This window comes from Neolamprologus brichardi, chromosome 4 (genome assembly GCF_056152115.1).
Source record: "Neolamprologus brichardi isolate AB-2024 chromosome 4, ASM5615211v1, whole genome shotgun sequence".
NCBI lineage: Eukaryota > Metazoa > Chordata > Actinopteri > Cichliformes > Cichlidae > Neolamprologus > Neolamprologus brichardi.
In genome coordinates, this window is record NC_142107.1 from 8554287 (window position 1) to 8569861 (window position 15575).

A 15575-nucleotide genomic window follows, 5' to 3' on the forward strand; every position below is an offset into this window, starting at 1 on the left:
AGATGGATGACAGTGCATGCATATTGCAACATATCATTATTTAGTTAAAAAAAACATGCAGTAATTTCAAAATGCAGAAGCGGTGTGTGGAAAAACACTTACCATTAAAAGGGTAATTAAGCCAAATGCATTTGATTAACTGATCATTAGTGTTAGCAGCTCAATAGAAGTAGAAGTTTTGGCAGTTTGGTTTGGAGGATTTAGGTGTGTGAAAGCAAACGAGGAAAGATCAGCAATGATCTTAGAGAAAAATGGTCAAATGGTCTGGCCTCAAGGTCATGCAATGCTCAGGGAATTTGCTAAAATCGTACATCTCAGGCTCTGCAGGTCACAGTTGGCATGTTAAATGTTAAAGTTCACAACAGTATAATTAGAAAAAGCCTGAACCAGTATGGCTTGCTTGGAAGGGCTGGCAGAAGAAAGCTTCTTCTCTCTAAAAAGAAATGCAGCACAGCTTAGGTTTGCAAAGCTGCATCTGTGCCGGTAACCTCAATCAGCGGAAGCAACGTTGTAAAAATACTCACACAGAAAAACATTACTTTCATGAGCTATTTAAAGATGGGATGTGCAGTTTTCACACACTCCTTCTGGACTTTGGTTTACTTTTTGGTTAACTAAACAATGACCTGCTCTAGTATGTTATGCACAGTTATTTATCTGAGTTTGGATTTTAATAATTTTAGAATGTTATTTTTATGTTGTGATATGTAAAGCCTTAGAATTGACAAAGGGTATCTTTTCTTTTTCATTTCAGATGATTATCAATGCAAACTACCATCCATACAAAGAATAAAATGCCTTTTTAACCAGACTGTGATATTCTGTTACTGGTTAATTCTTCTCCTGCTTTACATAGGTATGCGTATCCTGGTGAACCTGCTGCTAGACACTCTACCCATGCTGGGCAATGTGCTGTTGCTGTGCTTCTTCGTCTTCTTCATCTTCGGGATCATCGGGGTGCAGCTGTGGGCGGGGCTCCTGAGAAACCGTTGCTACCCTGAGGAAAACTTCACTGTGTGAGTTAAATTGTGCATCTGCATGTGTTTACGGTTGTGTGTGTATAGTGTGAAGAAACTGGACTGCTTATTGACAGATATGACAGTGATTTGGCCCAGCATCAAACCGCATTGCTTTCTACTTTCAAGTGATGCTTGTGAAAAATCCATTTCACGCATACTAGCAAATTAATCCCAATTTCATGGCTTTCATACAAGATAAATGAATATTTCAATTTACTATATACATTATCATAAATCTTTCCTACAGTCATTTTGCTTTCAAGTTAGGAAACAACTGTAACAGTAGTTGTCCCACTTTGCCGCTGAGAAGGTGATTAGGTCCCAGCTGCATGCCTCAATATTCATGACCCTGTGTGACAGCATCTCCCACTGTGTCTATGGCTGTGTGAGTGACATTTACCAGAGATCAGCAGTGTTTGATTTCATTTTCTTGGTTTCCTCTTTTATGCTGGCATCAGCGTATTAGGTACACACTTCTGATGTGTGTGTTCTAAGGTATACAATATATAACCCTTTATGGCCGGTCGGAGCGGGCACACTCCGTTTTGCATAATTATTTTTAAAGCCCAGTAGAATTGCAACCACATGAACTAGCACAATAATCTTTTTGCATATGAAACCGGAGGAGTTGTACTTCCGTCTTATCCATTCAGCTTGTCCTAGGTCACAGTTTCCTTCCACATATGGCTTTGCAAAAATTGCGAAAAAAGCATTTGCAGCAACAAAAACGTAATATTCCAAAAAACACGCTTTGCCGATCTGATCAGCTGTTCATAACACTTCCTACATTGGAATAAACATCAGCACGATCTATCTGATGTCCGCCAGTACCTGCCCGAAACCGGAAGTGGCGTCACTTTCACGGAAAATGTAGTTTTTTCCTATAGGGCATTTACAAAGATATGCTGGTGTTTTTAAAATTAATGTTTGAGTTTATGCCTTTCTGTATAGTTTCTGGGATGCTTAGAATTCAAATTACACTGTTGGAAATTGTTTATTTTGATGCACATGCTGTGCAAATTTGCATTTCCTGCAGTACATAAAAATTGGTGTATCTTAACAATAAAACTATGAAGACACTCAAAATAAATTTCCTGTGGTTAGAAACTATTTTGTGCAACGTTTTTGCATTTACAGTTTTGAGGGATAAACCTCTGATATTTCTCTAGCTAGAAATGTTTCAATTTTTTATAGTTTATTGCACTTTTTTGCAATTTATGTAGTTACTATGGACTTAATGCATACATATTATTATAATTTGGGACATAATGGTTGTATTGATGTATAGCAACTTATAATATCTCAAAAATGTATACCAGATGGAGTCTCTTTGTATTGTCTCTTGTTATGATGGCACAGTATTGACCAGTGGCATGTCTCACTTGATTAACTGATCATCAACAACTGTGAACTCTATAAAAGCAGAAGTTTGATAAGACAAGATTAAAGTGGAGATGTTTGGCCATAACATATACACACAGCACCATGTTTGACTAAATAATATCAATACAGACACCTCATGACATTAAGCAAGTAAAGTATTCTAGGGTCAAATGTGAGGCCATCTGTCTGACAGCTAAAGCTAAATGACAGTGATCCCGATCATAGCAGCAACCCTCCGACAGAATGGCTGAAAGAGAAAAGAATCAAGTTGTTGCACTGGACCAGTCAAACTTCAATGAATCAAAACATCGTAAAGAAAAATAGGCCTGAAAATATTCCACAACAATGTGACAGAGTGATAAAGTCATAAAGAGAAAAATTACTTGAAGTTATTGCTGCTCAAGGTTGTTCTACAAGCTTTAATAATGGGTTGGACATCATTTTCACACTTGGCTTAAGTTTGGTTAAATAAGTATGTTAATGTTCATCTCATGTCGCATTTGCCTAAATTTAAGATCTGGTAAGAACTAGATAATTTTTCATTTTTTCCTGATATGTAATACTTTGGAATTGGCAAAGGGTGTATTTTCTTTTACCATGGCTGTACTTGCCAGTTCACACTTGACTCCCACACATTTGCTGATTATGCAACAGCAGATTTTTAGCAGTCAGAGTGTTGCTTATTTTTAAACCAAACTATTATTTTGCATATTTTTTTAGAGTGGTGTATTAACATATTATTCAGGTTGATCAGCGTGCTTGAGTGTTTAATTAGAAAGGTCTTAGTGTGTTAGCGCTTAAGGACTATTATGCTAAATAAAGGTCTGATATTAATTCTTTGAGAGGTTATAATGAAGTGGGCAGTCAAGTGCAGCATTCAGTTTACTGTTTTGCTCCTTTTGATTTCAACATTTCTTTGTGATTTGTTTTGCTTTAGTCATACAATCTTGGCACGTGTCTGAATTTCAGCCTGTATCAGCCAGCTTACCTTCTTGATTAAATTCCATTATCTTCTGCTGTTTTTAATAACAACGATGTCATTGCCTCCAAGATTCCAAACTACAGCAGATATATTGTGCCATATGGCCACAGAGAGACAAGACAATTTTTTGCACATGCAAGTTGTATAAACCTCCTCACCTGATAAGGCTTTGTCTGCCACATTTTTTTATGACCACAGTATCTCACAGTTGCACTTAATTCAGTTTCTGTAAACTGTCACTATTTCCTGCTACTCTTTAGCCTTCTCGCCACCTTGCACTCCACTGGCAGGTGTATTCTCAGTGTGATGCTTGGTTTTCATGTGCCACGCTGTGCAAAGTCACCAGCAGGGGGTAACACACTTCATTCATGCCTCACTACTCTGACAGTGCTCTGTGTCTTTTGCTTCCTTTTCTTGCTTTCAATATTTGAAATCCAGTATTTATCCAGTTAGCAACACACCTATTTGAATTACTTTGACAAACTCTTTCTATTCTGTCCTCTATGTCCTCTGTTGCAAGTCCCTTTCCCCACAGTTGTGGAGTATTAACTCTACTGGTACTGTAAGCCACTGTGTCAGCGCATAAAACTTTGTTGTGCCACCCAATCAATGCATGGTTTGTAAGTGACTCTCAGTGGGAAGGCCACTGTTTCTATTGATCACGCGTATTCCGTGTGCACATGTGTGTGGTTTGTGGTGGGGTTAAAAGGAGATATTCAGCCGCCATATATGTCAGTAGTATCTGTCTTGCTATTGACTGCAGGATAGAGGGCAAGGACAAGAGAATTAAAGAGGAGAGAGCAGGATGAGAGAAATGAGAGAGGATTGGAAAATAGGGGATTGTTAAAGGGAGAAGAAAGGGCAGAGGGAAAATACAAAAAATTGAGAAAGAGAAACCATAAAAACAAGAAATAAACAGCATAAAGAGCTTGTGAACATGGAAAAGAAATTAGGAAAAATACAGCATGATTTTGAAAAGAAGGAATTTTCCATATTTCCTTATTATTAACCAATGTTTTCCACATTGTTTAACCACCCGGTGAATTTATAGAAATGCCAGTAGTATTCCTTAAAAAATAAAGCAGATAAATTACTGGCAGAAAAATGACAATGAAAGGTCGTATGGCAAGGTTTCACTCAGTGCAAATAGCATGCTCTGGTTGCATGTGAGAAAACAACTGTGACTGCATTGCATGCAGTTGGTGTTTAGCTAACCTTTTCCTGTTAGAAGAGTAAAATGAGAGAAGCAAAAAGGGAAACTGAAGTGACGCATATAGACGGAGCAGCGAGTAAACGGTATAGGTCGGGAGACAGTGAATGTGTTTGTTCAGTAATTGATCTGCTGATGGAAAGGGACTATTTTTATCCTTCTCAGACCCAGACCTTTGCATGAGCGTCCACACTGTGCCCTCAATTACTCCACAGCCAAGTCAAAACACATGCAACCTGAGTGGGTTAATGCGTTTTCAACTTACCTATATTTTAAACTGGATGATTATCTGCTCTCTTTCAGGTGCATTCCCTGGTTTTCTGCTTTTAGTCATTTGATTGAAATTAACAAGTTATTTTTCCTCTTTTTTTGGCACTTGTTTTTTTAAAATAACCGCTTTCATGCAAAACTGAACTGACGGCCAAGATTTTATTTAAATTAAGCTTGGGAAGATTTGGCATGCTTTTTCATAACAAATATGATAAACAAGTTAGGAAATTCAGAGTCACAATTTTGAAATAATACCATTAAGTCTGACAGAAACTAAAGATAACACTCTCCTACTCATTAGAGTCACTTTCCAGGGGGTAATGGCGCATGTAGTTTACATGTGTAATAATTGTACATGCATGAGCAGATACTTGCCACGCAGTCTAATTGTCTTTTTTGTTGCCTCTGTCTCGGACTACTAATTATACAGCTGGTTCTATCAGGACATCCAAAAGCAATCTTAATCAATACAAAATGAAAGAGCAGCAATCCTGCTCTCTAGATAAAAACAGAGATAGGATTACATAAGCTGCAATGCCTGTCAACGTGATGACATTTCAGGAAACAAGTACTAAGTAATCAGTACTACATTGTTGCCAAAACCCTTTTTTAACTCCTACATATGCAAAGTTTGATGGCTGCATAGTTGTGATTCTGTCATGTTGGCAAACAGACAGACAAGCAGATGTAAACACCCACCGAAGTACTGCTTTTTTAGGTAGCTCCTGCTTCAATAGGTGCCTTCAGTACCACATTTTGCCATGATGACACACACACACAAGGTGACAACAATACAAGCTACTATTCATACAACAAACAGTAAGTGGACACATTCGTTTCAGAGCTCCTCTTCCATGACTTCTTTGCACTCATTAAAATCCTATTTCTAAAAACATCTGAGCATCTGAGAAAGTGATGCATGATTATCTCCACCTATCACAGCCCTGGTCAAATGAGGTCCCTGTTTTTAGCAAGGTAGTCAGGGCAACAGTGCAGAGCTGTCTCTGCTTCAAATAGCAAACCTCACTTGTTATTTTTGCTTTGTCAAGACCAGACTAATTATTTATCCAGAGAGTCTTGGAATAAGGTTAATGCTTCCCTGCTAAGATATTTGGATCTTATTTTAGTATAAAATAAAGGAAAACTCAGGTTTCTTTTTTTTAATGATATTTGTACAACTTGCTGTAATATCTGCAAACAAACTCAGTTTTGTGCTGTCACCATAAAAGTGTAGTGGCAGAAGAATATTACTGAAATTATGTTATTTCTGTTTTTTTATGAAAACAAAATGAATATTGACAAATTTAAAAGGGTTGTTTTGGCATGTTTTGTTCTCAATAACCCTTTTTTCAAAGCTCCCATGTTCAGGTTCAGTAAATTAGTCACTGAATCAACTGTCTTAACTTCAAACATGCAGTTTCATTATTATATAACAGTCAAATTTTATGTCTTCACCTTATCAGCCAGGTTAATTTTGAACAAGTTCCAGAAACTCCTTCATAAAAACTGTCTATACCAAATTTTGAACTGCAGGTCTGCATTGGAAGCACATAGGCCGCATAATCAATGAATGCTTAATACTTACTTAATGCTTCAGAAAGCAGGAAGAAAACTCTACTATTCACACAATGGCAATATCCTGTTTCACCCACAATATGAAGCCTTTTTAAATGAAAATATCAAAAAGGAAAAAAAATTGATTTGTTTTAAATAACCATGTATAACCATTAATATTGTTTGCATGTCAAAGTATCCTTGGCCAAGATAAGAGTGCAAGTTTATGAATGAATGTTAGTTCGTCATTACGCGCAGAACCTGTGATCTCTCATCTATAGCCGCTTCGATGTGGCTCATTCACATAAAAGGCAGCTGACCACTAAGTTAAGTGAATGGCCTTTAAATTGATATACCACTGACTGCTGCGCTGTAGATGTACTGTGACATCTTTGCACCTGTTCATGGTCTTTTTCCTTACTATATTTATGTGTACATTTCTCTCTTGTTGTTCATTTCTGTTGGTTGTGAGAATATATGTCACAGCGCGCCACGGTCGCTGCACATGTGAGTGCTCCCCGGTTGGCGCTACTTGTGTTGCTATTTGCTACGCAGCAGCAAACGATGCAGTTTAAACCGATATAATGGGTTTTAGAGAGCAGCGGTGCCATTGTCATATAGTATGTGAAAGGAGATTTGCTGTTTCGCTGTTTCAAGATACCATCAGGATCGCTCAGAGACCACCAGGCGCCTGTCTCTGTGGGAACCTGAGTGAATGTGGCGATAACACAGACACTTCTCGTGACAGTGTCAATTTCCCCCTTGAACTGTGTCACCACTGTCCCATAAATTATACACATCATCACGGCTTGTACAGTTTTAAGATTTCCTAAAACCACCTGGAACAACCTTACTGTTCAGAAATTTTGAGCACCTGTACAACAGTTTTGATGTATTTTCAGTCGCTACATTAAAAAAAAGTAATTAAAGTTCAGGCTAACAGAATTTTTACTGCTGTCAAATGCCAAAATATGTCAAATTAGATCCAAACAGTATGTAAGGTTTAAGTAAATTCATACTTTTTTAACTACACTGTGCTCAAAATAAATAAAGACAGATGTAGGATGGATATAAAATGATATGCTGTGTCAATAAAAAAGAATAAAAATGTGGAACCAAAATTAAATAGCTTCAAAATGAGTGTACTGGTGTCATTTCAAGTAAGTAAAGATGCAAAATAGCACCTGAAGGTGGCAAATATTATGATCACAGTCTCCAAAACTGATAAATGGCACTTCCCCTGTTTAATTATCTCATGATGTGATTTGTACCTTCTGATTGGTAGTGCTGTGATTGGTAGACATACTGTAGTGAAAAGGCAAGTGGCAAAAACAATGTCTTGGAAAAGGTGCTTTGTCTAATTTTGCAGGGCATGAAGCAAAATGCACTGAGATCTTTTTATATATATATCATCCTCTCATTTCTGATGTTTACAGGCTTTTGAATCTCAGGTCTTCAAATATATAAAATGTTTAGTCCTCAAAATGTTTGTGTTGATAGTTCAGCAGAGAATTGTTAAAGTGCATCCTCCATGGTTTCTCAAACAACAGCAGAACTGAATTGAAGATCATCACTGTTTTCTGTTATGGAGAAAAACAGCTTTGTCATTTTATTTTTGTAAAATAAAGCAAGGATGCTCGCCTTATATAAACTATTATATAATTTTAAAACTATTTGTGTATCATGCTTTGTTTTGAGTTTGTTGGGTGAAAAACATATGCTAATACTGTGAATCATCTTTTGTATCCTTTTCGTTTTAGCTACATCAGCCACCCCTACTCCACCAAACAGGAGAAATCGCAATAAAAACAGAAAACACAGATACTGCTGTAAGGTTTTAGTAACTACTCAAACTGCAAACCCAATAAATAAAAAGCAAACAAAGTTAATTGTCATTATCTGGTTTCTGTATTCATGCCAGTCAAATCCAGTAGCAGCTAACAAACAGTTAATAACCACTTCTGCTGGAAAACTAAAGGTGAAAGGACAATTTTTCACACACTTCTCCAAAATTATGCACAAAAAAGGATATTATGTAATTCCTAACATCATTTTTTTTTTGGTAATATCCTGGCAACACATGTTCTAACCCTCCCTACCACACCTGTCAGCACAGCTTTGGTCCACTGCAGCAGCTTCAAGCACTGTCTGCTAGGTGTCTGCCAGGTATGGCCTCTATAGATATACTGTACATATCACCTAAAGCTCTTATTAATCCAATCATCCAAGGTTGTAAATGTGTATATATTTGTGACTGTGTGCAGTAGAGAGAAGGAAAGCAAGGGAGTATTTCCTGTGATAGCATGCTTGCCTTAAGTCATCACTCATACCCCCCACCCCCCACCCCCACCCCCACACACACACACACACACACACACACATACACACACACACACCTCTTGGTACAGTGCTCCTTAAATGAAGTAAGTAAAATACTTCATTTAAGTTCATGTACAATTGTATGTATTGGGATAAAATACCATAGACATCTTACCTTCATTATTATTTGTTCTTTCTCCAGCCCATCAGGTATGACCCTGCCTGCGCCATACTACCGGCCAGATGAAGATGATGAGCGACCCTTCATCTGCTCCCTGGCTTCCGATAATGGCATAATGTCATGTACTGACGTGCCAGCGAGACGTGAAGGAGGACGCATATGCTGCCTGGATAAGGAGGACGCTCTCCACAGACAGGCGCTGGGCCTGAGTCCTGAGCCTCTGGCTAACAGTAGTGGTGCTGGTGAAGCAATAGGGCTATGCATAAACTGGAACCAATATTACACTCGGTGCCACACTGGGAGTACTAACCCCCACAAAGGTGCCATCAACTTTGACAACATTGTCTACGCCTGGATTGTAATTTTCCAGGTAGGTTTATGTGCTAAGGGTAATGAGTAGTAATAATAACCTTCTTTTTGGAATGTGGTTATTTGGTGCTGATGATTTAGTGTTCTTTTGTTCATTTATTTGTTTTTAATTAGATATCTGCATATTTTTTTGCACCTAAGAAGCATTTACTTGTCTATTTTCCTTGGTTTTCCTATTACTTATTTTTCATTACTCCATGTTATTTTTTAAATAAAAAATCGCTGGTTTTATATATGTATTTATTTATGTAGAGGAGTTTCAAGGTGATAAAAAAAACGTCTTTCACTAGTAGATAAATATTTGGCAAAGTAAGTCTTTTAAAAAATTATATAATGCTAAGCAAACTCTGGAGCACAAATTGCAAATGTTAACTTTGAGTCAAATCTTTCCTCCTAGGTGATCACTCTAGAGGGCTGGGTTGAGATAATGTATTATGTTATGGATGCCCACTCCTTCTACAACTTCATCTACTTCATCTTACTCATCATTGTAAGTACTTTCTACTAACATTCCAGTGTGTCACATGTTTAATTATTATAAACGTTTGGATAAACTATAGAAAAACACAGACTATTGCCTCCTAGTGTGAGTATATTGCTACATGTATATGTCAGTAAACACCCTTTCTGAGTGATAAATTGAACTGTTTTTGAGTGAGAAGTAGAAAAATGCAAGTAAAAAAACAAGTACAAGTTGATGGACTGCTGAAAAACACACAAAAAATCAAGTGCCGAAAGGGAAAAGTTATCATGTGCATGCTCTGTGCAAAAGTTATATGGGAAATACAGTGTCAGCAACACAATGAGGGTTGGGTTGTTTTTGCTGCATTCACATGCTTTTGACTGCCTGTAAACTCTGTTCATTCCCACTGTGTCAGTACAATAGACAGTGCCACAGAAGTTGCAGATTTTACACATTCCCATCAGCAGGTGAACAGTAAAAGAAAGACAAAATAAGATCAGGAAGATAACATGGCAGAAGAAAGGACATGAGAAACTTTGTAGTGCTGATACTTTCTAAAAGTAATGGAAGTCTTCTGCTAACTGGAAGGTTGATGGTTCAATCCCTGGCTCTTCTGACCTGTTTCTTTGGGCAAGATGCTGAAACCTGAGTTAAACCTGATATAGTCAGGTGTTTGTGAATGGGTTATTGATGCTTATAGTATGCATTTTGAGTTCCAGGCGTGAGTAGAAGAGCAGTTTCAATCGTTAAAAAATGTTACTATGAGAAAGATCTTATAACACTTGCTGTACATGTAAAAAGATGTATAATCAGAGGGAAGGGACATGTTTTGGGGGTATTTGAATTTTAATCCTGCGTCCAATTCTTTGTTATTGCTGATGTGATTACTGACTAAAGTCCATCCACTGTGACAGATGAGACCTCAGGCAGGCATTGTCAGTGCAAGAATCACCTTTTTGCGAGATATGGATGTGGTGTCACATTACAGCATAATCACTTTTTCCTGGTTTGTACTAACCCACTGTCTAGAGTCTCATATCACGTACCCCTCTTGTTCCAATTACATTAAGGGCCAACAGATGATTACATCATCGCACTGATTTGCAGTCAGAGTTCATGCCCAAACTGCTGCAATCTGGCACTAAGAACTGACCAAACAAAAAAAACTCATTTGTTTTCGGGTTCAGTATGAGAGCTACAGAGATTAAGAGATATCGTCTAACTGCTCTAGACAGACTGCTCCCTTTGTGGTGCAAATGCCCACATAGTTTTGGTGTAACTAACTGACGCAAATGTGTTGCTCCTTTTGAGCTTCCTTGCAAAGCTCCAGTCTGTTTGGCAGCCACCCAACGTTTTTAAGTGATGCCGTGGAAGCATTGCTGACGCCATGAAAAGTTTTCAGTCACACACTTCAATGGGCCCTTATTGTGCTCTACACACAGTCAGGGTCACCTTGAATGCTTTCATTCTTTTCCTTCCATTTACTGTCTTTTACTCATCAAACTCTCACTCCCTCGTCCACCCCATCTTTCCGTCTGTTGTGTCATTATGATGTTGTAGCACCCCGCGCTTTAAAGCCTGTTAATCAGTCATGTAAGTGTGTGGTTTGGGGTACAAAACTGAGAGACAAAAAGAAGTTTAACCTCCACAGTGTCAAACACACAGTCTCATCTTTGTCTGTTTGAAACTTGATATACTGTCAAGTGTGGAACCCAAAGTAGCTATATCAGAGTGAACGGAGAGGGTAAATGGGAGTAATAGAGTGCATACAGTTGTAGTTACATACAATAACTTAAATCTTTTAATACATTGTGCTGAAGGATCTTCAGTGTCTTTTATCCTTCCTCTCTAACCCATTGAACAATAACCGAACAGTGGGAAAGTCCAAAATACTAATTGAGTATAAGAACACAAGCTGGGAAAGTCTCTTTGAGTCATTTCCAATCAACAACAGAGTCCAAGATCATCAGTTTAAACATTTTTCAATAAGTACAAGTTATTCAAATGTGTCACCACTTTCACAAAGTCTGGAATAAAACCAAAACTGTCACCCTCTGATGAGACAAAATATATTAAGATGTTCAGGACCAACCCACCAAGGCTCAAACCTGCCATGAACTAGAAACTGCTAGAACCCCAGCATTACTGTCAACATTTAAGCAACCTTTACATAATCATGGACTGAGAGGGTGCTGGCCAAGAACAAAGGCCCTGCTCCAAAATCAACATCTTCTAGCCCAGGGGTGGGCAATCTCAGTCCACGAGGGCCGGTGTCCCTGCAGGTTTTAGATCTCACCTTGGGTCAACACCTGAATCACATGATTAGTTCATTACCAGGCCTCTGGAGAACTTCCTAAACATGTTGAGGAGCTAATTTAGCCATTTAAATCAGCTGTGCGGGTTCGAGGACACATCTAAAACCTGCAGGGACACCGGCCCTCGTGGACTGAGATTGCCCACCCCTGTTCTAGCTTGACTGACATTTCAGCTACCCACATAGACAAGCCAAATTCCTTCTAGAGAAAAGTTTTATCATAACATGAGGCAATGATTGAGCAATTTAGCCACACTGACCATTTTGGAGAAGTATGGTGAAGTATTCAAACCTAAGAAGACTGTACCAACTGTCTAGCATGGTGGTGGTAACACCATGTTTAGCTGTCAGTGGTACTGATACATTGCACAAATTGTATCAAGTCAAGTCAAGTCAAGTTTATTTATAAAGCACATTTAAAAACAACCAAGGCTGACCAAAGTGCTGTACAATAAAATACAAATATAAAATACAATAAAACACAAGTACATAAAACACCTCACTGATAAAAACAATAAGTTAAAACAGTAAGTTAAACCTTGCTAAAAGCCAATGAGAAGAGGTGAGTTTTAAGAGCAGTTTTAAAAGTTCCTAGGCTTGTGGAGAATCTGATGTGAGGAGGTAAACTGTTCCACAGTCTGGGTGCAGCCACAGCAAAAGCCCTCTCTCCCCTAGTCTTTAATCTGTACCTGGGAACATCTAAAAGCATCAGGTCTGCTGACCTCAAAGATCTCCTGGGGCGGTAAATGCTAAGAAGCTCTGCCAGGTAAGGAGGTGCAGTACCGTTAAGAGCCTTAAAAACCAGCAGTAAAATTTTAAAATCAATCCTAAAAGCAACTGGGAGCCAGTGGAGAGAGCAGAGGACCGGAGTGATGTGGTCTCTCTTTTTGGAGCCGGTCAGCATGCGAGCAGCAGCGTTCTGCACCAGTTGGAGGCGATGCAGACAGGAACGATCTAAACCAGCATAAAGGGAGTTACAGTAGTCCAGCCGTGATGTAATAAAAGCATGGACCACCCTTTCTAGATCGTTCCTGCACAGGTAGGACTTGACTTTAGCTAAAATCCGTAGATGATAAAAAGATCCCTTGACTACGGAGCTGATTTGTTTATCAAATTTAAAAGCACTGTCAAAAGTAACACCGAGGCTCTTAATGGAGGAAGTACATTTGGAAGTTAGGGGTCCCATAAAATCAAAGGAAAGGGTGGGGTCTTTAGGAAGCCCAAACACAATGACTTCAGTTTTACTTTCATTTAGATGTAGGAAGTTAAGAGCCATCCATCCATCCATCCATCTTCATCCGCTTTATCCGGGGCCGGGTCGCGGGGGCAGCAGCCTAAGCAAAGAGGCCCAGACCTCCCTCTCCCCAGCCACCTCCTCCAGCTCATCCGGGGGAACACCAAGGCGTTCCCAGGCCAGCCGAGAGATATAATCTCTCCAGCGTGTCCTGGGTCTGCCCCGGGGCCTCCTCCCGGTGGGACATGCCTGGAACACCTCACTCAGGAGGCGCCCAGGGGCCATCCTTACCAGATGCCCAAACCACCTCAGCTGGCTCCTTTCGATGTGGAGAAGCAGCGGCTCTACTCTGAGCCCCTCCCGGATGGCCGAACTTCTCACCCTATCTCTAAGGGAGATGCCAGCCACCCTTCGGAGGAAGCTCATTTCCGCCGCTTGTATCCGCGATCTCGTCCTTTCGGTCACTACCCACAGCTCGTGGCCATAGGTGAGGGTAGGGACGTAGATCGACCGGTAAATTGAGAGCTTCGCTTTTACACTCAGCTCCCTCTTCACCACGACGGACCGGTGCAGCGTCTGCATTACTGCAGCTGCAGCCCCAATCCGTCTGTCGATCTCCGGCTCCCTTCTCCCATCACTCGCGAACAAGACCCTGAGATACTTGAACTCCTCCACTTGGGGCAGGACCTCATCCCCGACCCGGAGTGGGCACTCCACCCTTTTCCGGCTGAGAACCATGGCCTCAGATTTGGAGGTGCTGATCCTCATTCCCGCTGCTTCACACTCGGCTGCGAACCGCTCCAGTGCGAGCTGGAGGCCCTCACCCGATGAAGCCAACAGAACCACATCATCCGCAAAAATCAGAGATGAGATCCTGAGGCCACCAAAGCGAAAGCCCTCCGCCACTTGGCTGCGCCTAGAAATCCTGTCCATAAAAATTATGAACAGAACCGGTGACAAAGGGCAGCCCTGGCGGAGCCCATCACCCACCGGGAACGAGTCCGACTTATTGCCGGCAATGCGAACCAAGCTCTTGCAACGGTTGTATAGGGATCGAATGGCCCGTAGCAATGGGCCAGACACCCCATACTCCCGCAACACCTCCCACAGGACACCCCGAGGGACACGGTCGAATGCCTTCTCCAAGTCCACAAAACACATGTAGACTGGTTGGGCAAACTCCCATGCACCCTCAAGTATCCTCGAGAGGATGAAGAGCTGGTCCAGTGTTCCGCGACCAGGACGAAAACCGCATTGTTCCTCCTGCATCAGAGGTTCGACTAGCGGACGAACTCTCCTTTCCAGCACCCTGGCATAGACTTTCCCGGGGAGGCTGAGGAGTGTGATCCCCCTGTAGTTGGAACACACCCTCCGGTCCCCCTTCTTAAAGATGGGGACCACCACCCCGGTCTGCCAATCCACGGGTACTGCCCCTGATCTCCACGCAACATTGCAGAGGCGTGTCAGCCAGGACAGCCCTACAACGTCCAGAGCCTTCAGGAACTCGGGGCGGACCTCATCAACACCAGGGGCTCTGCCACCAAGGAGTTGTTTAACTGCCTCAGTGACCTCGCCCCCAGAAATTGGCGGGTCATTCCCCTCATCCCCAGACTCTGCTTCCTCCTTGGAAGACGCGTCAGTGGGATTAAGGAGGTCCTCGAAGTATTCCTTCCACCGCCTGACAATTTTCTCAGTCTAACTTCTCGACTGAGAAGTTAAGAGCCATCCAAGTCTTAATGTCAGACAGACAGGAGAATAACGGCTGCAAAGAGTCCTTACAGTCTAACCTCAGAGGGAGGTAGATCTCAGTGGATTACCTTCAATCTTTTTAACTTAACCTTAAATCCACAGCTACACAATTAAAATTTGTACCCAGGTGTGTACACACAGGATGTTCCAACAGGATAATGATCACATAGATGCAGTAAAACAGATGGATAAAGAAGGCAAACAAAAGAGCTTCTGAAATGTTCTTCCCAAAGCTCCGACCTCAACAGTAATGAAAATTTGTCCAAGATGGTTTAATACCAGTAAACCAACCAGTTCAAATGAACTCTTTCAATCCCGTCAAGAAGAGTGGTCTAATATCCAACCTTAACTATGCCAGACTCTTCTTGATTACTACCAAAGGCATGAAGTCGAGGTGTCGAGGACCCCATGTGTATTAGAAAAAATCAAAAATAAATTCAAACTTGTGCACCCAATTCTAGTTTTTTAAACTTCTTCCATTCTGCAAAAAAGAGCAGAAATCATTCAAAGATCCAAATTATCATGACA

The 15575-nt window shown here is 40.6% G+C and overlaps 1 protein-coding gene across 4 annotated transcripts in view; it reads left to right on the forward strand.

Annotated features, from left to right (window-relative positions):
• Positions 1-15575, forward strand: part of cacna1ia (calcium voltage-gated channel subunit alpha1 Ia) — a 186527-nt gene that overhangs the window by 114949 nt on the left and 56003 nt on the right. For all 4 annotated transcript variants that reach the window (XM_087839747.1, XM_087839749.1, XM_087839748.1 and 1 more), the window contains exons 6-8: positions 857-1016; positions 8940-9288; positions 9685-9777. In XM_087839747.1, the coding sequence (XP_087695873.1) occupies positions 857-1016; positions 8940-9288; positions 9685-9777 (602 nt within the window). The remainder of the gene's footprint in view (positions 1-856; positions 1017-8939; positions 9289-9684; positions 9778-15575) is intronic.